The 24,884-nt window shown below is 26.8% G+C and overlaps 2 protein-coding genes across 3 annotated transcripts in view; both read left to right on the plus strand.

Moving 5' to 3' along the window:
- The first annotated feature begins 370 nt into the window (after window positions 1-370).
- LOC145192235 (coiled-coil domain-containing protein 22 homolog) lies at window positions 371-5,471 on the plus strand. 2 transcript variants are annotated; one of them, XM_090077349.1, is made up of 17 exons: window positions 371-505; window positions 730-901; window positions 1,039-1,171; window positions 1,386-1,513; window positions 1,607-1,688; window positions 1,771-1,937; window positions 2,129-2,261; window positions 2,548-2,615; window positions 2,695-2,763; window positions 2,923-3,042; window positions 3,133-3,252; window positions 3,348-3,464; window positions 3,623-3,724; window positions 3,857-3,964; window positions 4,531-4,626; window positions 4,712-4,771; window positions 4,867-5,471. In XM_090077349.1, the coding sequence occupies exons 1-17, from the start codon at window positions 405-407 to the stop codon at window positions 5,056-5,058; spliced, it is 1,968 nt and encodes a 655-aa protein (XP_089933475.1). In that variant the 5' UTR covers window positions 371-404; the 3' UTR covers window positions 5,059-5,471. The 2 variants fall into 2 exon arrangements, with proteins under 2 accessions (XP_089933475.1, XP_089933476.1); XM_090077350.1 differs by having other exon boundaries at window positions 435-505; window positions 1,607-1,678.
- A 1,795-nt stretch (window positions 5,472-7,266) lies between these two features.
- Window positions 7,267-24,884, plus strand: part of LOC145195994 (uncharacterized) — a 247,611-nt gene continuing 229,993 nt past the window's right edge. Inside the window, exons 1-22 of the mRNA XM_090078096.1 lie at window positions 7,267-7,581; window positions 8,957-9,045; window positions 10,189-10,243; window positions 10,875-11,243; window positions 11,349-11,677; window positions 12,802-12,958; window positions 13,449-13,636; window positions 13,945-14,077; window positions 15,103-15,315; window positions 15,493-15,999; window positions 16,623-16,852; window positions 17,074-17,194; window positions 17,960-18,382; window positions 18,574-18,669; window positions 18,923-19,366; window positions 19,456-19,697; window positions 19,982-20,081; window positions 20,595-20,910; window positions 21,706-21,823; window positions 21,935-22,079; window positions 24,387-24,506; window positions 24,619-24,884. The exon at window positions 24,619-24,884 is cut by the window's right edge and continues 331 nt beyond it. Coding sequence (XP_089934222.1) covers window positions 7,578-7,581; window positions 8,957-9,045; window positions 10,189-10,243; window positions 10,875-11,243; window positions 11,349-11,677; window positions 12,802-12,958; window positions 13,449-13,636; window positions 13,945-14,077; window positions 15,103-15,315; window positions 15,493-15,999; window positions 16,623-16,852; window positions 17,074-17,194; window positions 17,960-18,382; window positions 18,574-18,669; window positions 18,923-19,366; window positions 19,456-19,697; window positions 19,982-20,081; window positions 20,595-20,910; window positions 21,706-21,823; window positions 21,935-22,079; window positions 24,387-24,506; window positions 24,619-24,884 — 4,665 coding nt within the window. The 5' untranslated portion in view covers window positions 7,267-7,577. The remainder of the gene's footprint in view (window positions 7,582-8,956; window positions 9,046-10,188; window positions 10,244-10,874; window positions 11,244-11,348; window positions 11,678-12,801; window positions 12,959-13,448; window positions 13,637-13,944; window positions 14,078-15,102; window positions 15,316-15,492; window positions 16,000-16,622; window positions 16,853-17,073; window positions 17,195-17,959; window positions 18,383-18,573; window positions 18,670-18,922; window positions 19,367-19,455; window positions 19,698-19,981; window positions 20,082-20,594; window positions 20,911-21,705; window positions 21,824-21,934; window positions 22,080-24,386; window positions 24,507-24,618) is intronic.

Genomic DNA, 24,884 nt, shown 5'->3' on the forward strand with positions numbered 1-24,884 from the left:
GTTTTTTTATCACAGTAAACCACCTCTCTTTATTTTATGTCAGAAACATAGTTGAAGAATGAAGTTTAAAATTTAGACTTTTTAAAGTTTGAATCATAAATCTAACTTGATTTTTGGGATCATGAATGTGAAAGGCTTATTTATGAGTCAGAATGTTATTTCTTTTGTCATTTTTTAAAAAAGAATTGTGAGCTTTTTATCTAATGTTTAGTTATTCAAACTCTTGCCTGCTATCCTAGTCATTTTTTATATCATATTATATTTTAACTATTTATATAGATAATGGTTTTATGTTTATTAAAGAAAAGGTTTTTAGTAATAAAGTTAAAAATTGTTTATTCAAATTTAAATTTCTACAACAAAAATTTTCCCTCTTTTTTCCTCTAATCAAGAAATTATGTCTTATGTCGTTTTTACATAAAGTTATATTTAATAGTTACAACTTAATCATAAATATGGAAGAAGTTGATAACATTATTCTTCATACCCTGAAGCAAATTGGGTGGTAAGTTTAGTAATCAATAAGTTCTCAAAATTTAATGTTTTTGAATATTAGTAGTATCACTTAACACTGATATTATGAATAATTTTGAACATTTTTTGATTTTGATAGTATGAACAATATCCTTTGTTACTGGTTAGAAAATTGTATAAATGTTAAATTTGCTTAAGTCTTTGATAAAAGCAAGAGGGAAGTCAAGGAATAAAATCATTTAAGTTTTATTTTAGTGATATTCCTGCTGAGATGCTCTCCTTACGTGAACTTTCTGTAGAATTGGTTATCCAAGCATCAGTAAAATGTCTTCAAGCAATCAATACCCTTTGCAATATTCCATCAATACTTCCAGCTAGTATGTCTGCAAGATTTAGAATTGGTACAAGCATAGCAACAGCTTGCCAGGTTAAACTTTCTATCTTTTAGTTTAAAAAATGTAAGATACTTCCTGTTGCATGGCTTAGTACATGACAGTACTTAAAATTTTTCTTTTTTATTTAAACTTTTAAAGTTGTATTTTTTTTTTTTTTTTTTATATACAGGAACTTGGCTATCAAGGTGATCTTGGGTATCAAACATTTTTGTATGCTAATGAACAAGAGTTTAGAAAGGTTATGTTGTTCTTAATTGAAAAGTTACCTAAAGAGACACCAGAAACTGTTGATGCGCCAATTGGTTAGGATATTTTCATTTATTAAATTTGGAGTTATTTTAGTAAATCCTTAATCTAAATCTAATGAGATGTTCTATGTAAATTTATTAGGATATCCCTCAAAGTAACAAAAGAATTTGTAAATTTTAATATAAAGTTTAGGTATAAAGAGAGTTAAATAATCTTTTTCTATTTCTACTTTTTAGTTGTAAAAAATTCCAGCTTTTTAATTATTAGGTCGTAGTGTTCTCTTAAGTAATTTGATTGCTGCTGAATTAAAAAGGCAACTGAATGTTCCATGGTTACCTCCATACTGCAGAAAAAACAATCTTGTAAATGTTGGTGCTACACATTGGTTTTTTCAGGTTCTATATTTTACTACTGACAATACATAAAGCTAACAAAAACAATATTTAAATATTGATTTGTATAGCATTTATCAATTGCTTTATCTAAAGGGAAATAGTTCATTTCATCCTGTCAATACAGAAAAGTTATGCTACCCTATTGGCTTATCTATTCCAAATGGAGTGAGTAAAGGTACTTTGTTAATATACTTTTATCCTAAATAAGACTTATCTGAATTTTTTTTTGTACACAAAAATGATGGGAATAATTTTAGAGCAAGAAGCTTATTATGCTAGTATGAAGTTTGTCACTTCACAGCCTGAAAATTTCCAAGACACTTATGCTTCTTTGGTTGATGAAAACAGCAAGGTATTTGAAAAAGATAAGGAACTGGAGAATGAATGGCATCAAATTGATATGACTACAAAACTTTCAAAGAAGGTGTATATTTTTATTTGTCATTCATTTGTATTCTGGTCACTAAATTGTTATATTTGGTGTGCACTTAAATTTTTTATGTTTTTGCTTCATGTGCATTTATTATAATTTTGTGTTTTTAAACAGAAATATTTTTGCATCTAAAAAAAAATTAGATAATCTTTTTTTTCCAATTAAAAAGTTTTTCTTTTTAGGACCATTTAAAGCAGAAAAAAGAGCGGCTTTTGAAAAGAATTAAACAAAGTCTATCTGCTCAATTGTCTATTAGTACTAGCAGAACTATAAACAAGAGTGGAGATCTCAAAGATGTGTTGGAAACATTGCCAGGTATCTTTTTTTTTTTTTTTATATATATATATCAAATTATTTTAATGATAACGATGGTATATGTTTATATTTATAAAATTTCTATCAGGGATATCAAAAAATGTATTGCTTTTTTTTTTTTTTTAAATTTATATTAAATGTTTGGATAGTTTCAAATCAAATAGTTGCAATACTAGAGTAAAAGTGAACATTAATGTAATGATTTTAAAAAAACCATTCACTGAATTTTTTTAATCATGCTGTTAGAGATTCAGTAAGAATAACTTTCTCAACTTTTATTTTGCAGGGATTGAAACAAAAAAAGTTGTAAAAGGTTCTCGATTTACCCATGCTGAAAAGTTGCATTTTACCAAGGTCTCATTTGTTTAGTAAAATGATACAAATACTTAAAATTTTTAATGTAAATTCTGTATTTCTGTACTTGTTATTTTAGGAGGAGGAAAATGTTTCTGTTGAATTAATAAGTGAACAGAAAGAGTCGAAAGCTGATGAGACAGAAGAGGTTTTTGATGCATACTTATATATTTTAATGTTACTTGTATAACTAAGTAGTGCATGCAGCTGTTTTATGATTAAACTTTTTCAAAAGGTTTACATTTCAAAGTGCTGTGAAGTGTAAACAATAAATTTATAAATTTGTACTAAATTTTTCTTTCAAAAGGAGAAGCAGCATAAACGAGCATTAGAGTTACAAGCTTTGCAAGATGAGCTACATAAATTGGTTTTGAAATTTCAAGATACTCAGTCTGAAATTAAACAAATGAGTGCACAGCATCTTCAGGTCTTTCAATCTTTACTGTTGATGATCTTTTAATCTTTGAAATTTTTTCCCAGTGTGTTTGTTTGAGTTATTGATAAACTGTTATTTCAGATTATGGATTCCACTCTGGTAATGGAAGAAGAAAGCAAAGCAGAGGAGGCAGAATATAGAGTTAAAAAAAATACGATAGACCTGTTACCTGATGCACAAAATAATATTAGCAAATTAGAGGTTAGGTATTAAAACATCTATTTGTTACAATATGATTTTCAATTTTTAATCAGTAAATTTTTTACCTGAGTTTTATTGCATGGTTTCTGTTATAGCAATTAGTTGAAAACAGTTCACAGAGGTTAATAAAATTAAATGAGCAATGGGAAAAACACCGCGGACCACTCATACAAAGTTATAGGGATTTAAAAGCCAAATATAAATCTAGAGCTGTATGTATATATTAATAAAAAATGCACTCATGCATACACACAAACGCACCTAAATACACACAAATATATTATGTCTTGTGGATTGTAAATTTTTTTAAAAAACATTTTTTTTAAATAAAAATTGTTTGAGTTTTTGTTTGTCTTTATATTGCAAAAAGTCTGAATTGGAAACAAAAATCAATCAAATACAAATACTTAGAGAAAAAATTAAAACCGTTGCTGATGAAACCCGAGGCAAAGAAGAACTCCTTAAGCAGTTTGTAAGTTTGTAAGAAAAGATTTGTAGTATTTTAACACTTAGTTTTTGATATTTATGATTCACTTAATTTTTATGTATTGATGTTATCATTATTTTTTTTTAATACCTTGTGTATTAATTTTTATCAAAACAGAGTTCTGAGTTTGATCGGATGTCTAAAGATGTTAATCGATCTGTATATACAAAGCGTATACTGGAAATTGTTGGTAATATCAAAAAGCAGAAACTGCAGATTGCTAATGTAAGTTTATTTGCAGGATTTTCTTGCTGAAATATTTTGAAGCTGCAAAGTATGAACCTTTTTATGAAGAATTTTCTAATGAAATAAGTATCTTTCTAATACATCCTCAATTTAAAGAGGTGGATATATTAGAAGTGAATATATTAGAATCATTTAAAAAGTGAAAAAAAAATCCAATCAACTTTTTTTTTTTACCAGTATTTTTGATCAGCATAAAATGTCTATAAAAAGTTTCATCATTATTAAGTGACAGAGTTTTAATTTTCTTTGTTTTTGCTAATTCTATGCCAAAACAGGCTTCTTTTTTTTTATATACACAATATGATTTTTGTTTTTTATTTGCAGAGTAAATATGTCAAGTAATTATCCTTTGATTTTTTAAATTTTTAGTCTTATTATATGAAAAAATAGAGCATACACATGTCTATAGTTTGCATTCAAATTTTATAAAAGGTGTCATCATTGTTAAATTTAAAAAAAAAAAAACTGATTTTAAAACAGATAATATATGATTATGTGATGAGTACTTATAAGATACATTTTTAATCTTCTTTTAAAAACTTTAGGTCCTAATCGACACCAGATCACTGCAGAAAGAAATTAATTTTCTGAGTGGTAATCTTGATCGAACTTTTGCCGTAACTGACGAACTCATATTTAAAGTAAGCATTAGTATGTTGCTTATACAACCCAAACTGTTGAATGTTTTCTCGTTAAGTTAATTTTTAATATTGTTTTTTTTATTAGAATGCTAAACAAGACGAGTTCAGTAGAAAATCTTACAAATTACTCGCTGCTTTACACGAGGTAATTTTCTGTGATAGTACGATTTGGTTAGAAAAATGATAAAACGGGCGTGAAAAAAGTTGATTTTAATGAGTAATATACTTTGTTATTTTTAGAGCTTCGCAAGTCTGTTAAAGACAGTAGAAGAAACAGGGATTGTTTTGAGAGAAATTCGCGATTTAGAGGAGCAAATAGATAAGTGTAATAATAATGAAATAGAGGAAAATCTCCAAAAATTAAGTAACGATTTAAGTCAAATGAAGAAAGAAAACGACGAAATGATAACAAAATTGAAAAATGTTGAATAAGATTATAAAAATATATTAAAAATTACGCTTTAAACTTCCATTTAATCTCAATTTTACCTTAATTGTCTGAATCTAACTATTGAAGTTTTACTGTTGTTGTTGTTGTTGTTGTTGTTGTTGTTGTTGTTGTTGTTGTTGTTGTTGTTAATTATTGCCTTTATTATTACTTTTTATAGTTTAAGCGTCTTAAACTAAATTTTTTTTCTCTCTATTTTCAATTTTAACATATTTTTTTTATTCAATTTTGTAATGTAAATAATTCATAGAAAAGCAAATTTTTAAGAAGGTAATTTCTCGAGATTATCTACTAGCGATTTTTTTTTGTTGTGTTTTTTATCGTTTATATCTTCCTGTGTAATTCAACTTTAAAAAAAAAAAAATTGAACTGCCTAAATTCTATGCAAGTTCTATTACCCTCGCTTTTTTCACTTTTAGTTTCAGCCTATTAAAATCATATTTTGGATAAAGGCATTGGTTGTAAGCTCTAGCTGCTTTTGTGGTCATTTTTATTTCGGTTTGAGAATATTTTCGTTTGGTTCCTAAATCATTAAAATAAGCAAGTATTGTTATAAAAGCTTTTTTTTTTTGTTCAAGTATAAAAGGTTTTTTTGTGATTGCGAAATCAACCTTCCTAAATTCTCAGTTTTTTGTGATTGCGAAATCAACCTTCCTAAATTCTCAGTTTGAGAAAAAGTTAGATAAAATGTTAGTTCAAACTTGATAGAAGAGAATTTACGAATGCACCTCAATTATTCACAAACGGACGCAGTTATAATTTCCTGAAGGTTTCCATCATGACGAAAACCAGAAGCCTTAAAGCATTTTTTAAATATTAATTTACATTACTAAAATGGAATTTTTTTTTTTTTTCGTTATACTACTTAGATTGTCTTCAAGTTACAATCGCATTCACGCATAAAATTACAATTATATATTCACAGATCATTGCAAAAACTTTAAAAATATTTCTAAAAAACTTAAAAGAAAAGCAAAATTATGCTTTTAAAATGACAAATACGCATAATAAAAATTGTATCGCGGTTTTTAAGTTTATCTCCAGTTAAAGCAATGCTCCGTAGACAGTAAAAATTTTATGAAGGAGCATGTGCGACTTTTTTATTCAACTAGGTGTAGCAAAATATCCATACCAAACACCTCCAGCTAAGGAGACAAAATTATTAAAAAGGACGGAGCCTATACCAGTATTTAAACTGCTAAGAGAAAAATCCATAGAAAAATAATTATCTATAACTGTCAGGGTTTCTGTAAAAATGTTGTGTAAAGTTGACTTACGCATCAATAAAGATTAATAACCATCACCGTTTTGCGAAATTGTTATTGAGCCAAAGCTGCCACCCAAAATCAAAGGGAACCCTAAAAGAAAAAAAAGAAAAAATTTTTTTCAAAAAAGGTTACTATTGCCATTTCTGCATGAAAAGTGATTAACGAACTTTTTATATAAAGCTTTATGGATGTTATAACATAGTGCACAATCTATCCATTAAATCAACGCATAATCTCATCTATTACAGCAATTTTATCAAGACAGATAAATGAGATCAAAGAGAACTACATCGAGTCATATAACAGTAAGAAGAAGCTTTCAAAAAAGGAGAATCAAATAAACTGTTGTATATTGTACATCGCAACTACATTTGATTTTCAGCAGGTGATATTATCCCTAAATGTTCCTAAAACGTTGGGAAATTCGTTCCAGAAATGCCAGCTGTCATTCTTAAATATCAGTTTAGTGCGTCCTATTTTATATCAAAATAGTTCACAAAATTAAAGTTTAATCAAACGAAAAACTAACCTCAAAATATCAATTAACAAAAAATTTTACTCGTTTAGTTTTTGGAGAATTTTCAATAATTGTACAATTTATCTGGCTCTCTCAGTAAAGTCTTAAAAATTTTGGATAATTTTTTCGTTAATTTGAGTCTAAATATTTGATCTGACAATTTCTTTGACCAAAAGTCAAACTCTTTTCTTCTTTAATAAAAGTTTGTTTCACAACTTTGGCATGACAAAATTTTCTTAAAATTATTTTTTCAACAAAAAAAAAACGAAGTAGATTTACATTAAAAATGTGTGAAAAATTGTTTTTTACAAGTTGTTTTAAAATGCTAAAACTTCTTTTGTTCATTTTTGTCTAGTGAATTATTTACTTGATGCTGAAAAGTGAATGGATTGATTTACAGTATCAGCAGAAATCAAAAGAATAAAGTTTACCAAAGACATTATCAAAATGTTTCTGTAACTCCTAAGGAAATTAAAACTTCAAACAAATAGAAGTATTAATGCATATGAGCATCGGTGCATATAGAATGCCAGAGTTGTCACAATCGAAAAGTTCAATACGCCTTTCAATTTGTCTTTGGTTTCCAAAGAATTTTATTTTGAAGGAGTGCTTTTTCATTTTTAATTTTTAACGCATTTAATAGTTAATCGCGTGTTTTTTACGCGAAAATCACAGTTCAGTATAAAAAAGAAGGACCTATTGCAGTTTTACGAGTGACATGAGTAAGTATTGTAAATTTTTTGTATTTAAAAAAAGTATTGTTTATTTATTTTATTTAAAAAGAGAAAAAGTCTTTCAGTTTTTTAACGTTTTTTAAATAAAATACAGTTTACCTGACTCGAATATTATAAAAATTATGAATTTTCTCAGGTTGAGTAGGGGAGGGGGGGGGGGGTTGTTAGTAATTTTTTTCAAATAAAATTATTGTAGCTCTGTGAATAAACAATGTGATAGCAACTTTAAAAAAACTGCAGAACAGAAACTGACTTTTTCAGTTATTACCTAAGATGTTTAGTCAAGATACCTATCTCTCATCTATTATGTTCATCGGTAGCTAGTTTTTTACAAGCTACTGGAACGGTTCCTGATGTAAGATAAATCTGTATGTATAATAATATGAATGTAAAATAAACATGCATAACAAATACTAGTTAACCTAACTCAGTTTTTTAGTACATAAAATTTAATCAACAAAACTCTGGAGGAAAAAGGGATGGGGTCTACTGCTTTCCCCAAGAATCCCATTCTCCAGGTTTTTTCGGAGCAAGACATTCTTCGGTATATTTCAGGCAGAAAAAAAGGATCCTTGTTTTATTTTAGCTTAGGGCCGATCTAAATCATAATTTGGCCCTGTACACCTTTTTCGATACCTACCTTTACTTTGCCTTCTTTTAAAACTAAAACACGATCATTCTCTGTTTATTTAATTCAAAATTATCTTGTAAACTATTTAAATACCAAACAGAAAACTTATTCTACACAAATGGGGAATTTCAAGAGTGAGTTTGCGTTGGGTCCCGCAGCTTCTTTATTTACAAAATTTACATTTTTTTTTTTTGCCTTTTTTATCCTGTTAAAATAAGGGGTTCAACAGATTTTGGTCTGATTTAATTCCATTTTGGATTTTGTATTAAAAAATTACTATCGGTCTAATTAACAAGAAAAGCGTGCGTAAGTTTTAAAAGACCACGTGAACATTTTTTTTTTAAATTTGTAAACAACTTGTAGTTAAATTCTACTTTTTGCTTAAGTAGATTTTTTTTACAGATATTTCTTACAGATATTTATCTTTAAAAAAAACCCTTTGGAATTTGAAGTTTAAAATAATCTATAAAGATTTTGTAAATTACATGAAAGAAAGAATATTATTGCCTAAACAACTGTATAACGAAACAATAAAGACAAATTTTATTACATATGGGGATTTTTTGCTTTTCATGCATATATATATATATATATATATATATATATATATATATATATATATATATATATATATATATATATATATATATATATATATATATATATATATATATATATATATGTATATATATATATTATGTCATGCATAAAAGTTAGAACTATATTTTATAGCTTCCTTAAAAGCTGATAAAAAATGTGGAAAGAAAATTGTTTCCAAGAATCCACCAACATTCATGTTCAATAAGTTAGCAATAATTGTTGTAAGTGTTTACACATTTAAAGTATTTATGCATGAACACAGACACACACAAACAAACAGACAGACACAGACACACACAGACACACACAGAGACACACAGACACACACAGACACACACACATACACACACCCACAAGCAAGTTAAAGTTAGGCGCTACTGCAGTTTCTCCCCCCCCTTTTTTTATTTTTGATTATGATAGAGAATTTTATGCTGATTCAGAAAAATATAAAAACATGGACCTGAAAATCAACGGAAAGTGCTCTATTTCGAAGTCAAAGTTGAAAAAAATCCCACTAAAAACCCTAATATTCGCCATTTTTTTTCAAAACGCTTTCATTTTTGACAAAAGTTAATTACCGTTACATTGCGCAATAAAAAAACCTGGTTTCCATCAGCCTTCGCATTACTATTTTAAAGTGTTATAAGGAAAGTGTAATAAACGAAATGAAATTAATGGAAGATTTCAAATAAAAGTTGAACTTAGAATGTGGGAATGTAAAAAAATTGATGAATAATTATTATTGTATTGTACGCTGGTTTTTTTTATTAAAAAAAACGGTTTAAAGGTGACATTTTCTAAATTTTACACGTGATAAAACAACTATGAATTAAGTTTCAAAAGTTCTTCTTTTAGGAAACTAAAATTTTGAATTCTTTTTTAAAATTCATTACAAAAGTACATTACTTGCAATATAGTTTATTCTCTAATAAATCAAAAAACGGCTATTTTCATTGCCACAAAAAATTGCGCGAGATAAACATACTTTAACGACTTTTTTTAATGTAAAAACCATGCTATAAATTTATTGCTTTGTCAGCTAAAAAATCATTAACTTAATATTCTCAAAATGGCGAATATTAGGGTTTTTAGTGGGATTTTTTTCAACTTTGACTTCGAAATAGAGCACTTTCCGTTGATTTTCAGGTCCATGTTTTTATATTTTTCTGAATCAGCATAAAATTCTCTATCATAATCAAAAATAAAAAAAGGGGGGGGGGGAGAAACTGCAGTAGCGCCTTAAAGTTATTTAGAAACATATCATATTATCTATGAATAACCAATCTGTAATAAATAATTTTAGTCTATAATTTAAATATACAATACACACTCATCCTCAATGGGATATTCCTTTTTTATTTTAGGTTTTAAATGTACTTGTCAGCAGAAATGTCACTCAAGCAATACAATATGAACCATGTGAGGGATTTTTACAGATGGATATTCAAACTTTATAACTTCAGCTTTTTTGTTTTATGATACCCAGTGTTAAATACTGATAAAATGCAACCTTTTTATACTATAACTGATAAATAAACATGAGTGTCTTAAACTGATTACATAGTTTATCAAATGTCTTCAGAAAAAAAAGATTATCCTTCATATTTAAAAGATCACACTTATTTAGGGTCATCTTTTAAGCATTAAAAAGTACTCCCATTAGCCATGAGAGTTTCAGAAACTACAATAAAAAAAGAGAATTTCTGATATTTAAAAAAGGAATTTTTAAATGTTAAAAACTTGTGTTCTCTTGTTACATCAATATTTAACTTAAAGCAGCAATTTACTTTCCATAAAACTCTGAAAAAATGAAGTAAAATGAAACAATTATACCAAATAACACATAAAACAAAAAAAAAGTATTAATGTTGGAGGTTATTCTAGAGTATTTTAAAAAAAGATAAATAAAAAAAAAAACAGCAAAAGGATTGTTGTGTGCTTCTGGTTAGTTAATTAGCTTGAATTAACAATTTTTTATTCAGGAAGTTTTTTTTTCTTAACTGAACTTTTAATGTGTATGAGTATACAAAAACATTCTAATATTTTTTAGATTCTTATTCACTAACCGGTTATTCCTACATGAGTAAAGATGCAAAATTGAGCATTTATGATTGGTATAGTTTAGATATTGGGAGTAATACCTGGATAATAACTTTTGATGATGAGTATTACATAGACTTCATTACAATAGTTGCAGAAACTGATTCTTCTGGTTTTGAAGTAACCTTTTTCAGTAGTGATCAGAAAGTACAGCAAGGTGCTGGTAGTCTCAAAAAGAAGTGGTCAATGACTATTTTAAATACTAAGTACTGTTTTGATTACAAATTTGCACCAGTACAAGCTAAATTTATGAAAATTAAATCTATGTCTAATGTACGTTTCTATGTTGTGGTGTATCTTACAGGATTCCAAAAACCATGTATGTAAAACCATTTTTGTTTTTAGAATTAATTTAACTCCATTTAAAATTATCATGCAATTAACAAAATTAAAAAACTTTTAACAAGAATAGTTTTTTTTGTAGCATATTTTAAACCACTTGATGGGAGCCAATATCAAATTTTTGAAGCATCATACTACTCTGATGATCGTCAGTATACATTACAGGAAATTAAAAACATGCTGAATATCACAAGTAGTTCTTATTTTTCAATAAGTCCAGTTGAAAAAGATTTTGATGTATCACCAGTTGCATGGTTTACTCTAAAAATGAATAAAGTTCAGTTAGTCCATCAGTTTATTATCATGTCAGGAGCTTATAATGGCTTGAATTCCGTGGGTGGAGTTTGGTTGTCTTTTCGTTTAAATGATGACAGAGATTTCATTGACTACACTGAAAACAATCAAACAAAGGTATTTTGTGGAAAGATTTTATACTTTGCCACTTTTAAAGTTCAATTGCTATTCACTGCTTGGAATGTGTTTTACATGAAAAAGTAAATACCTAAACTTAAATATAATTCATGAAAAAATTAGCGTATATGCAAATTAACATACATAAGAACTAACATATATTTTAAGAAAAAATTAATATTGGCATGAATGGTTATAAATTTTTTTTACATAGAGCTTTTCTTATAAATGTAGTCTGTCCAAAACTTATGTCTTTTGATCCATAACTTTTTCCTAACATAATAATCTCTTTCAGCTTTGTTTATTTTAAAAATCAATTGAATGAATGAACAAGTATATAGAATGCACCATGATATAAAGTTATCTAAAGAGAAAATACAACAAAATAAACAACCAATTAAAATATTCACTGGTTTACTCTAAATAGAATAAACCATCAAAATTGAACAAAATTGATTGAAGGCACTTGAAATCTTCAATAGGAGAATGTTTTTGTTATTAAATGTGGTTAAGTGTACCCACCAGCTTATGCAGCTTTAGATATATGTAATAAAAAAACAAGTACAATACAAAAGCAAGTAGCCTACTTTGTCATACTTCTTTTTTATGTTTAAAATAGTTTTGAGCTTCATATAAATTTTAGAAAGAAATTCAACTGTTTGTATTATTTTTTTGATATTTGCTTTTTTAATGCTGACAAATAAATAATAATAAGATTAACAGTAACTGGCAAAATTTATTTTTAAATACAGTATAAAACTTGTTGAGTGAAACTTAAAAAAGCTTAAAAAAAGTTTAAAAACATGATTAAATATTATGGATTTTGTTATCCATTATTTAGGCAAAATTTTGACCATAAATTACCTCTGATATTTATTATAAAGTGCAAAAGAAAAAAAGATAAAAAGAAAAAAGAAAAAGTGATATCAAATTGTTAAATCAGAGTGAATCTTAGAGGTACATGGAGTCCTAAAAACCACAAATGCTTAAAAAAGAAACAGAGCCACTCCCCTCCATTTGCAATCCGTCTTGTGATAAACTAAAAACTTCTTAAAATTAGTAGCATTAAAAAAAAAAAGTATTATATAAAGGTTTTCACAATCATTTTGATTGTGTGTTTATAGATCTTTATAAAAAACTATATCAGATCTCAATGGTTCAGTTACAATTTGTTGAATCCATTTATGGCTTCTGAAATTCAAATTCTTGTTGATTCTGGAGACCCTCTTATGTACTTCACTGTGGATTTCAGATTTATTGAACCAATTGAATTTAGCTATGGTAAGTGTTTGAAATATAACTTTTATATTTTCTTAAAAAGAATATATATATATTTTTTTTTGTAAGTATAATTGCCATTGGGTCATGTTCAATTTTTTTCTGAAAATTGAAAAATCAAGTTAGGCAAAGCTGTTTGGTATTTCTAAACTATTCACTTTTCATAAAGTAGTTTCTGACTAGGTAAAAATGGGTTAGGAAAAATTAGATGAAAATGCAAAAATACTTAAGTAGAAATAATTCAAGAAATTTTTTTAAAAAGTTTATTTTAGACTTAGATGTCAAAAGAAAAATTGTTTTTAAATACATAAAAATAGCATAATAAAACAGTTTGTAAAAGTAATTTTATGGAACAAAATAGAAAATGAAACAGAATTTTGTTTTTCTGAAATAAGCACAACAACAAAAAATAAGCAAGAATTATCAAAAAAATTAAATATTTTTTCCATTTTTTTTTTAAACCATAGCAGTATGATCTTTCATTCTATTATAGAAAAACCTGTGGTTGGAGTGTTTAACTTTCTGGCTAATGATATTATTAGCATTAAATTTAATAAGTTATTACTTATATCTGGGATTCAGTTTGACAATATCAAGAACTTGTTGAGGTTTTGTATATACTATAATATCAATAACCAGTTTGTTCCATACAGAGACAGCAACTTGTTTAATGATAATATTGTGAGTGATCAATATTACTTTCTGTTTAAATTTCTAAAACACTGTAGTTATAAATACTGGTTATATGTTTATAAGTATTTTAAATATTATTTTAATAAATATTTTAAATATTATATTTATAAGTATTTAAAATTTTATATTTGTAAATATTTTTAACATATATATTTTAAAGTTATACTTATAAACATTTTTAACTCTTAAACAGAAAATCTGTTGGTTAGATCACATTACAAATATTTCTTTGTTTTAAAAAATTAAGATTCAATTTGAATACAAAAATGATGACATATTTTAACTCTGGTTTACAGCAATTTCATCCATCTCCTAAAATATACTTACATCCATTTCGAACGTCAGAAATTTTATTATCACACCTAAAATGGTTTATGAATGTCTCCCAAAACATAACAATCACTGTTCAAGGAGACCGGTATCTATCAGGTAACTTTTTGTGTTTGTAGTTTTCTCAATTTTTTTTGGTTCAGTTTTAGTTTTAGTGAAACAATTCTAATTTCATAGTATGAGTTCTAAATTATTTTTAGCTTCTTTTTTAAATGTAAATCATTACTATTATACATATTTAAAATACATAAAAAGAATACTAGTTCTTTGGAAAAATTATTTGTTTAAGTCGAAGAGAAATGATTATTTCAGAATGATGAATGATTATTAAAAAAAAAAAGTTTTACCCTGTAAACATATTGCCAACTATTTTGGAAATTTTTATTTTAACGCTTATCTTTTAATAACACATGTCACAAGATACTCTACTCTCTACCCTAGAACTAATGCAATCTACTTTTTTATGAGGGATTAAAATTCAATCTACTTTTTTATGAGGGATTAAAATTCAATCTACTTTTTTATGAGGGATTAAAATGCAATCTACTTTTTTATGAGGGATTAAAATGCAATCTACTTTTTTATGAGGGATTAAAATGCAATCTACTTTTTTTATGAGGGATTAAAATGCAATCTACTTTTTTTATGAGGGATTAAAATGCAATCTACTTTTTTTATGAGGGATTAAAATGCAATCTACTTTTTTTATGAGGGATGCATCTGTTAACATTAAAAAACTTCTTTTTTTAGAAATTTTACTTGGCTCCAAGAAAAGTTTCATTTGAAATCTTAATTATTTACTTTGATTTGTATCAATATAATCTAAATCTACTTTTTATATACAATGAGTAATATTTATTTTTGTTAGTATTTTTAGATAACAAGGAAATAATATAGAAGTAATCTTAACAAAGTACACAAAATAAAGAGCTATCACTTTTAGCATTCTAAATAGTTTCTACATTTTGCATAAAAATAACTACAAATATATTGAATGAAAAAATTATAATAATAAATATTAGTTTATCATATCATTCATTAGTCTTTGAAGCTGGCATTAAAATATACACTATAGTCTTTTTATTTATCAAACAACATCTTATACTGATTTTGTTGTTTTTCAGCTGATTATACCTGGATCAATGCAAAGTTTATTTCCTATGATTCTTATGTTGAGTATACCAGTAGCAGAGGTAACCAAAAGTTATATGGAGATTCAAAGTATTTGAAAAAATCTAATTTGCAAAGCAGATTAATGAGCAATCATTTGGGACCTGATTGTTTTACTCAACCCCATTTGTGTGTGAATGGATTTACTATTCAGTTGGATGCTGCTGGTATGATTGATGTTTTACCTACAAAGAAATTATAATAACATTCAATCCAAATATATTTTAATGATGAACTTTTTCTCTTTTCCTCTCTTGTTCTATTTTTTTTTCTCAAGATGAATGGCATACATTAGGTAATTATTTTGAAATAAAAATTTAGCTGTCATTTGTTTTTATTTTTAGTTCGGTTCTCATCAGAAGATTCTGTCAAAACGTTTTGTATGTCAGATTATCTTTATAAAGGTTCTAATAGTTCAGTTCTGAAGTTTGGGAATCAGTTAAAGACATTTTTGTTCTTTGATGACTTTTTACTGGCTGCAAATGCAAAAGTTAAAGATTTTTATTTAAATATTGGAGTAGTAAAATCTAGTACAGGTTTTAATTTTCAGGCAAGGATCTACATAATTTTAGTCCCAACAGATACAATGTTAACCTATATAAGAAACAATATTGATCCTTCTATTAATGTAAACAACTTTGATTTTGCAAATTATCAATCATTTATGTTTAATGGTTCAGTTGGTGCAATTCTTAACTTTAATTTAACATATTTGTTAAAAAGATCAAGAGATCAATATTATGGTTTGTTGTCAAATCTATGTATCATGGTAATTCCTGAAAATTTATCATCAGCAAGTATTACTGTGAATCCAAATGAAGCGAAGTTATTGATTACATATTCATCCAATGGTTTATAAATATTTTTACTGTTTTTTTATTTTTTGTATTATTATTTGTTTTTTCTATACACTAATACTTAAAAATACAAAAGCTGGAAAATATTTTATAACAACAAGGACTTTTGTTGGTAATATATTTTCCTATGATAAGAAAATGAAACACTTTTATGACATCGCTGGTTTCATCTCACTAAATATGAAGTTACACATTCAATATAATAAAATAGTTGTAGGGTTTTTTTTCTATTCATTGCTGGTGCTGGAAATGGGTTTTATCATAAGGAACATGTCTAATTAACTCCAATATAAGTAGACATTTTCTTTCTATTTTTGAAGAAAGTCCAATCTTCAAGTCCAATCAAGTCCAAATTTGTATTGAAGATGGAACAGTTAGAGAAAAAACTCAAACTCTCCCATTTTACAAAAACAGTAAACAGCCTTCTTTTTCTAGCTTTTAACCTGTACTTTTAGTCAAAATGTTTGCTAGCAGATTATTTTAAGAGATTTAGAGCATGAGTTCTAATTTTTGGTTCACTCTAGTGATATCTTTATAGATTGACATATAAATTATATAATAGGAACAGTTTTTCTATTTTTGATAATAATAGTTTAAAATTTAATTTATCTTTATAGTTGTTGGAGATGTACGTCCATTGAATAATCTGACTGAAAACTCTTTTACAACTGTTGATAATCAATATTTTAACAATTTAAATGTTTACATTGTTGACATTTCTTTTGACCAAGCTTATTTTATGACTGGAATAAAGTTATGGACTGAATCACCAATAGATGTGGATTTATTGTTTCAAGCAAAATACTCTGATACTCCTCTTTACGCTATTTACTTTACAATAAAAAAGGTGAATTTTTTATACATGCATAGAAACTTTCTGTATGTTTATAATATTAGTGCATAAAAATTAACATTGTTGTATAATAAATGTTACTGATAAAAATGCAAGTTGATTGGTTATGAGTACTTAGGGTTTTAAGTTTTAAAACCTTATTGGATTGTTTCATTGATGTAACGTTTTGGGCAACATTGATTTAAAATAAAACAACTTTTTATAACATGTTTTAGGTCTTTTTAAATGGTGGTGAAAATCAATATGTTGCTCTAAACGGAGTGCTTAAAGCAAAGTATTTTAGAATTGTTTTGTCAAACAAAGTAGTAATAAACTATCAGTTTTATGGAACTGAAAGTAAGTATCTCTTAGAGTTTTTTTTTTTTTATTCCCTTTCCCCTTCTTGTAGCTTGAAAAACAATCAATGCATTTAAAAAACAATCAACATGTTTAAGTAGAAACTGCCCAGAGATTTTCAATCTCTTTTAAAAGATAAAAAATTTAAAAGAAATTAAAATTATATGAGATTATAAGAATCGTTTTGATTGTTTGTTTTTTCATTCTAAAAGATGAACACTTTTCATCATAATCTGCAATTTTAACAAAATAATGTGAAATTTCTTGCAACCTTACAAATGAATAACAGGTTGGTTGAATGAATAAACTTGCGTTGATTGAATCAACAATAGGTGTTTTGTTATTCTTCTAGTTCTGCTACAGAATCCTAAATGCTATTTTTTAAAAACAGTAATAAATATTTACAAGCCACAAAATATGTATTTTAAGATTTTTTTTTTTTACTACTACTTTAAATACTGAAATCAAAGTGAAATGAAGTGAAAAGAATTTTGGGCATCAAAATGTTTGAGTAAACAAATACTGACAAAATGTGATCAAATTTTTGATTGGTTTAAGTAATTGCTCTTTAAAAACTTTATGGCAGTGATTCTAGTTGTATTAGAACTTTTAATTTTATTAATGCATAAGTATTAAGTTATTGTTTTTGTAACCATTTTCCTTTATGTAGTATTGTTATTTTAATAGTTTTTTCTAATTTAACTTTTCTTTCTTGCTCCTTTTGTAACTTTATACAATTAGTGATTGTTTTTTTGGAATACTTAGATACATATAGCACAGCTCCAATAATATCTGCTGGTCTAGGAGGGTATCAAAAATCAACCCATGGTTATGGATTTCAAATCCATTTAATGGATGATAAAATTGCTGCTACAGTGGTTACAAAGAATGGTAGATACGATGCTGAAATGCCAAGTCCTTCAGAGGCGCCTTTTAAATTGACGCTTGTCTGGTCAAAAGATAATGATAGTTTAAGTTTATATCATAATGATAATTTGAAGAATATTGGAAACTTTTCAGAAAATAAATATTTAACAAACAGTTCATTTTTTAATGAGTACATCCTTGTATATGCTGACTATTACAACAATCAGTCAGAGCTTCAAGCAAGTCTCTCTTACATTAAAATGTGGAGCATACCTTTATCATCAGTCGAAATTTCCCAAATTTTATCTGAAGATCCTCTATGCAAGTGTTTGTTTTTATAATTAACCTAGTAGTAATGATAAGAGATAATAAGCAAAGTAAAGATGAAGAATAAGCTAGTTATCAAAATATAATAGAAGTTGCAAAAATACTTTTCTTTTTAAAAATAGCATTTTTTCAATTTCTATCAATTTCTAAACTTTCCAAATTTAAACTTTTAAAATGTATTTTAGCTGATTATAGTTATCCAGACTCTACTCCACCTTCAGGGTTTAATTATGGATCAGACTGTTATTGCATAAATGATGTCTGTCCTTGTGAAACTCTTGGTAAGCTATCTCTTGTTTTTTTAAGAAAATGATGATACATGTTTAATCTAACAATCTGTATTTAAGTTCATATTTGTAAAAGCCAAAATAAGTTTTAACTGGTAATTTTTCAATCAAAATATCTTGTTGCTTTTGAATGCCAAAATAAGGATATAAATAGCTGTTTTAAACTATCAGTTAAATGTCTTGGCTCAGTGTGTAAGTTGATGTCAGATTTCTACCCCCTTCTAAAGTTAATTGCATTTATTTTTAGAATCAACTGAAGTAGTAGAGTTTGTAAGCAGATATGAATCATTTGAAATGGTATCTGAAGATGATTATAATGAAGAATTTATTTATTTTGACATAGAAAGTCTAGATAATTCCTCATACATTTATTTTGATGACATTGTTTTGGATTTTCAAAGCGTGCATTTAACTAATGTGAATTTGATTGTTAACTTGCAGTCAATTTCATCTGCTTTGTGCAATAGTATTTTCATGCAGTTTCTCAATAGTTCAGAAGAAGTCCAAGTTCAATGGTGCATCCCTAAAAATATTGATGGTGTTATTGCAAGCCCTGATCTTACTGCCTTATTGACTCAACTTCTTAAGACAACATCATTTACACCCCCACTAACAATTTTATTTAAGATCAAAAATGTCGTTGTTCAACCTAAAAGTTTTTTGAAAATTGTTTATGAAGCACCCAGACCAGGTTGAAAATTTTTTTTTTTTGCTAATTGGTATGAGATTTACATTTTAGTTTCCGAACTTTTATTCATTAAGGTGGTTTTATTTATTAAGGTGGTTTTATTCATGCAAGTGCAGCACAAAGTAGTCCTGATGATGTGTTAACAACATTGTCATTTAATATAACAGGAGCTTGTATTTCATTTAAGTTCAAATTCGGGGGAACTGGATTTGTAAATCTTGTTGTTTTTGGTCATGGAACAAATGTTAAAAAGAGATTGGCATTCTTTTATCGACAAGAAGGACAAGACAGATGGGTTGAAAAAAATCTTGATTTGGGTCACAATTATAGTGTGGTAATTTTAAGAATTGAAATAATATTTTTCTAAGACTTTGTGATGTTTTGCAAAATCATCACAAAGTATTTATTTATAGCCTTTAAAGTTTTACTGGCATATAAAATGTTTTTCTAATAGCTAAATTTATTACTTTATGTTGGTATTAGTAAAATAATGTTACTTTTAAACAATTCTTTGTATAAATGACATGAAAAATAATTTCTTTTATCTTTATTTATATATTTACTGTAAAAAAAATTCTTATCAATAATATATTAAGATACAATTTATCCCAATCACAGGTTGAGTTTGTTGCTTTTAAAAATGGACTTGGAATTGGTTACATTGCTTTCGGTAGCTTTCAGTTTTTTCAAAGCTGCTCTGTAAATGAAACATCTGCAGGTGAATGGAGTTGTTTAATTACTTATTATATTTAGAACAACAAATTGTTACTGATAATTTTTGAACAAAAAAGATAATATAGTAGACCACATCTAAATTATGGTCTATTTTAATATCTATTTTGTTGAAAACAGTGTTCTGTTTTTTCTATCAATTAACTATTTACTATGATTTTTAACATTTATGTAAGTTTTATAAATATATGATTTTAAAATATTAACTTTATTTACAGTGGTGGCCAAAAGTCTTGGAACAACATATTTAATGTTCTGATAAATTTTTATACTAAAAATAATAAACGATAACAGTAAAATCAATAAAAAAATAAATAAGTTCTAAGTATTTATATTCTAAGTTATTATATTCTAAGTATCTAATATTTTTAGTATAAAAATTTATCAGAACATAAAATATGTTGTTCTAAGACTTTTGGCCACCACTGTACATAAAAATACTTTTTTAAAACTATTTTTAAATGACAAACAAAATTATTGGTAAATAAATAACTTTTAGATGCTGAAAGAAATACAACACAAATAGTGACTTATTCATTTTCTAATCCTGTTGTGATGGTTACTGATTATTATGATTTTCAAACAACTTTAAAAAATGTTTTTATTAATCAAGGTTCTAATTGCACACTATCAAGTTTTTTTAACAGTTTATTTTTTATGGCTTATAACCAACAGTTAACATTTCAAGAGTGGTCTATATCTGACTTCACTATCTTGTTTTGGTTTAAAAACTCTACTTATCAGTCTATCATTTTAAACATGGCGTATAGTTCTGGTGATGCTATTACCATCAGTTTTAGTCCATCATCTATATTGTGAGTATATTCATTGTTATAAATTCTTCACATTTTGAATTATATTGTCAAAACTTTAGGCCTGTACATTAAAAAACTTGAATAAAAACACTGCAAAACAAAATATTGCAAAATAAATGCAGATTTAAATTACATGCCAATGCATGCATTACATCACAATGAGCTAATTTGTTAATTGTGAACAGGAGTAAATTTATTAACTGTGAACAGGTGCAAAATACAAACCCTGTAAAACCTAAACTTAACTAAGTTTAGGTTTTACAGGGTTTTAAACCCTATTTAATTTAATTTAAGCACATTTGTTCAGTAATATTTTTTTTTTGTTATAATGGGCATAAAAATTAGGTTCCATTCAATTATTTAACAAACCTTAAAAATTTATGGTTCATTAAATAATTGCATGGAACCTAAAACATCATTGGATTTCTTTGATTTTTTGAAACTTATTTTCATGAATAGAGAAAATGTGGTTGTTTACCCATCAAATTAAGTTTATATTTCATTCTATTATAATATTTTTAATTTACTTTAAGTGACATTTTAGTTTATGAAAAGACTTTATCCATATTATTTGTTTTATTTTTCTTATAAAGTTGTTCCTTATTGCTAAGGTATTGTTTACTGTATAGTATTTTTTTTATTTATTAGTTGTTGCTGGCATTGATGCTAATGTTATAGCAAAAATCTTTCATATTACTATTATATAATACAATACTAATTTTAATTTTTAATATATAACACAACTGTGTTGTTTTTTTTACTTTTTATATTAACTTTATATTTTTATATTTTTAGTGTAATTTACAACACAATCAAAAAGTCTGTTGTTATTGAGAGTTCAATTTGGCATTATGTTATTCTTAAATATAACAAAAGAAGCAGCCTCCTTTTTCTTCAAATAGATTATAAGACAGTAAAAAATCATCTTATTTTAAGTTTTTAATTTTTAAAAAGATTATCTTTATGCTCATAAAAAAGTGTGTGAATCTCACACCAAGTAAAAATCATTTAAATTTGAATTTAGGAAGTAGTTATTGATGGTTTTTCTTTTCCTGAAAACTCATCTGTAGTTTTACAACTTCCAAACAACTTATTTTGCTTTCAAGTATACAAAGAAATCTTACATCCCTCTGCTATTAAAGCTGTACAGTTTTGTCCTATAAAGCAATGTAAGTAAATTTGTGTTATTGAATAATTTACTGCACTGTAAAAAATAAGATCTAAATATTATTAGCCTAAAAAAGTATAAATAAATCCATAAATATTTACTCTTATTTTTTTTTATGAAGTAAATACTTAATATAATATTTTACAGTAATTTACAAAACAATTTACAATTCATTACAATTTAAAAAAATACACTAATTTTGATATGTATGACAGTTTTAATTTAAAGATCAATAATCATTGTTTTAGGAAATACAGTGGGTTGTATAAATATAAAGAGTCACTAACTTTTTTTATGCTAAATTTTTGTTTTTTTCAAAATTATCTTTGAAGCCAACAAATTAATGCGATTAAAAGTGTATTACATGTGTTAATTGATTTTCTATTAAATGGTATATAATTCAAACTCTTTAGGTTAACCAGTCTTGAGTAATTATTAATTCAATTAGAACATACCTGTATTTCTAATGTAGCAAAAATATAGAGTCAACTCAAATTAAACAACTTAAGTTGAAATATCTCAACGAAATGTTATCCGAGTGATCTAAAGTTTGGTGATTGATTTCTTTCAAACTATATAAACATTTTTGCAAAAATAAAATTAAGTTATCATTTTTATATCTTGAGTTATTCGCATTGGTAATTATTTGGTAAAGTAAAAAGACAAAAATGGGCAGAAAAGCTGTTTCAGACAATGTTTGATGGCAACTTGTAGGTCTGTTAAAAGATAAAACAAAAAGCCAACAAAAAATAGCTTGAATGTGCAATGTTTCGCTTAAATGTGTACAGAGAATGTTGAAAAACCACGAGCTACATAATGATGTCAAAGATTTACCAAGCCTTGGTAGGCCTTCAAAGCTAACTTCAAGAGACCAAAGTTATCTCTATGGAAAGGTTAGACAAGACCCTAAAATTTCTTAACCCGAACTTGCTGAAGGGTTCACAAATACGTCTGGTAACATTAGCGTTTGTAGATAGACTAACTAACCCTAATTAACCTTAACTGTACGAAGATGCCTAGATAAGAAAGGCTTAGATTGCTATATCGCTGCTCGAAAACCACATTTGCATTCTCAGATCGCCTAAAAGGATTAAAGTGGGATAGAGAAAGACTCACTGGTCTGTAGAAGACCGGGCCAAAGTCATTTTCAGCAACGAATCCAATTTTGAGGTGATAAATTGTAAGTCAAGATTAATCATCCAAGAGGCTGGCTGGTGAAAAGTTCAAAGAGCGTTTTTGTGTACCAAGGATACAAGGCGGAGGAGGATCAGTCAGAATATGGGGATGCTTCTCCCATATAGGAACAGGGTCATAAAACATTTATAATGGCAGAATTAACGAGTACATCTACAAAGAGACCTTTGAAAGTAAACTTTTGCCAACAGCTAGAGCTTTTTACAGAAGACAACAACGATAGGTTTTTCAGCACGATGATGCAACAGTTCACTCTGCAATCTTGGTTAAGGAGTGGCTTGATTGGAAAAGCATTATAATCATGCCTTGGCCAGCTCATTCTCCAGATCTCAATCCCATTGAGAACATTTGGGTTGTATAGACAAGAGATTGGTCAAAGTGAGCTTAGCCAGTGTTGCGCAATTATAGCAGGCCTTAGAAAAGCTTTGGAAAGAATTTCCAAGAAATTATGCATCCAACTAGTTGAATCTATGCCTAGACGTGTTCATGCATGTGTGAAAGTTTGTGGTGCACATATAAAATACTAAAATGCACCCTGACTCTATATTTTTGTTCTGTTTTTTTGTTGTTTTTTTTTTAACAGTTGTATATATTTCTCATAAAAAATCTTAAATTTTTTTTTTGAAAAAATTTTTTTTTCTATTTTATTTGTAATACCACTGTTAATAAAATATAAAAGAATTTAAATTATTAACTTTTTTGTTTGCTTTAAATTTTAAAAAAGCATAAAAAAAACCATATTATAAATCAACTGACTCTATATTTATGCAACCCAATGTAAAAAGTAAAAATTTTGTTTAAACATTTTTGCAAAATAAGAACCTGATTCTCTGATCTAGTTTAAATAGAAGAATGATTTTCATGTGAGCATGCTTTTTATAGAAGCTAATTTTTGAAATAATTTTCATTTGAAGATGGTTGTTACAGAATTAAGTAATATTAAAGTGAGAAACTTTCATGTTTTAGAATTTAAAATTGTGACAAATTCCTTTTATATCAAAAAGTTTATTTGTATTTTTACACATGTAGAACTATAGCTAAATTTCAAAATATTTTCTATTTAAATATACCATCAACCCTCCTATTTACATTTTTTTCTATTGAAAAAATCCAGGGGATTTGGCATGCACTAGTCGACAGAGTCAGTGTGAATGGTGTAATCCTTTTTATGGGCAATGGGAATTATTTCCATGGGAGTACAACATTAATAATAAAAAGATTGAATGCTTTCAAGGTTGCTTTTTTAATTATTTGTTTGATGTTTTTTTTATATCTTTTTTATTAAAGTATTTGAAGTTATTTTTAAATTTAGATGATCTCAACTTTATTTCTTTATATATTTTTAGATGGCTATAACAGCATATTTTACCAACCTTTTAATGCTATCAATAACAATAAATTTATTGCTGGTATCTCTAATGGTTATGAAGTTGATTTATCTACCGAAGTAAAAATGGTGAATGGTTTTATTTATAATGGGTTGTCAACAACTGCAAGTAGTGTTACTATTAGTGATCAAAGTGTTTCAAACTTTTTCACACAATGTTGTCCAGTATTCTCAGCATGGATAAAACAATCCTGTGAAAGTTTTTCTGAAGAAAAGCCAATTCTC

Source organism: Hydra viridissima, unplaced genomic scaffold (assembly GCF_058129835.1).
Source record: "Hydra viridissima isolate aposymbiotic clone 2 unplaced genomic scaffold, HvirCarnegie_v1 scaffold_2, whole genome shotgun sequence".
In the NCBI taxonomy this organism is placed as follows: domain Eukaryota; kingdom Metazoa; phylum Cnidaria; class Hydrozoa; order Anthoathecata; family Hydridae; genus Hydra; species Hydra viridissima.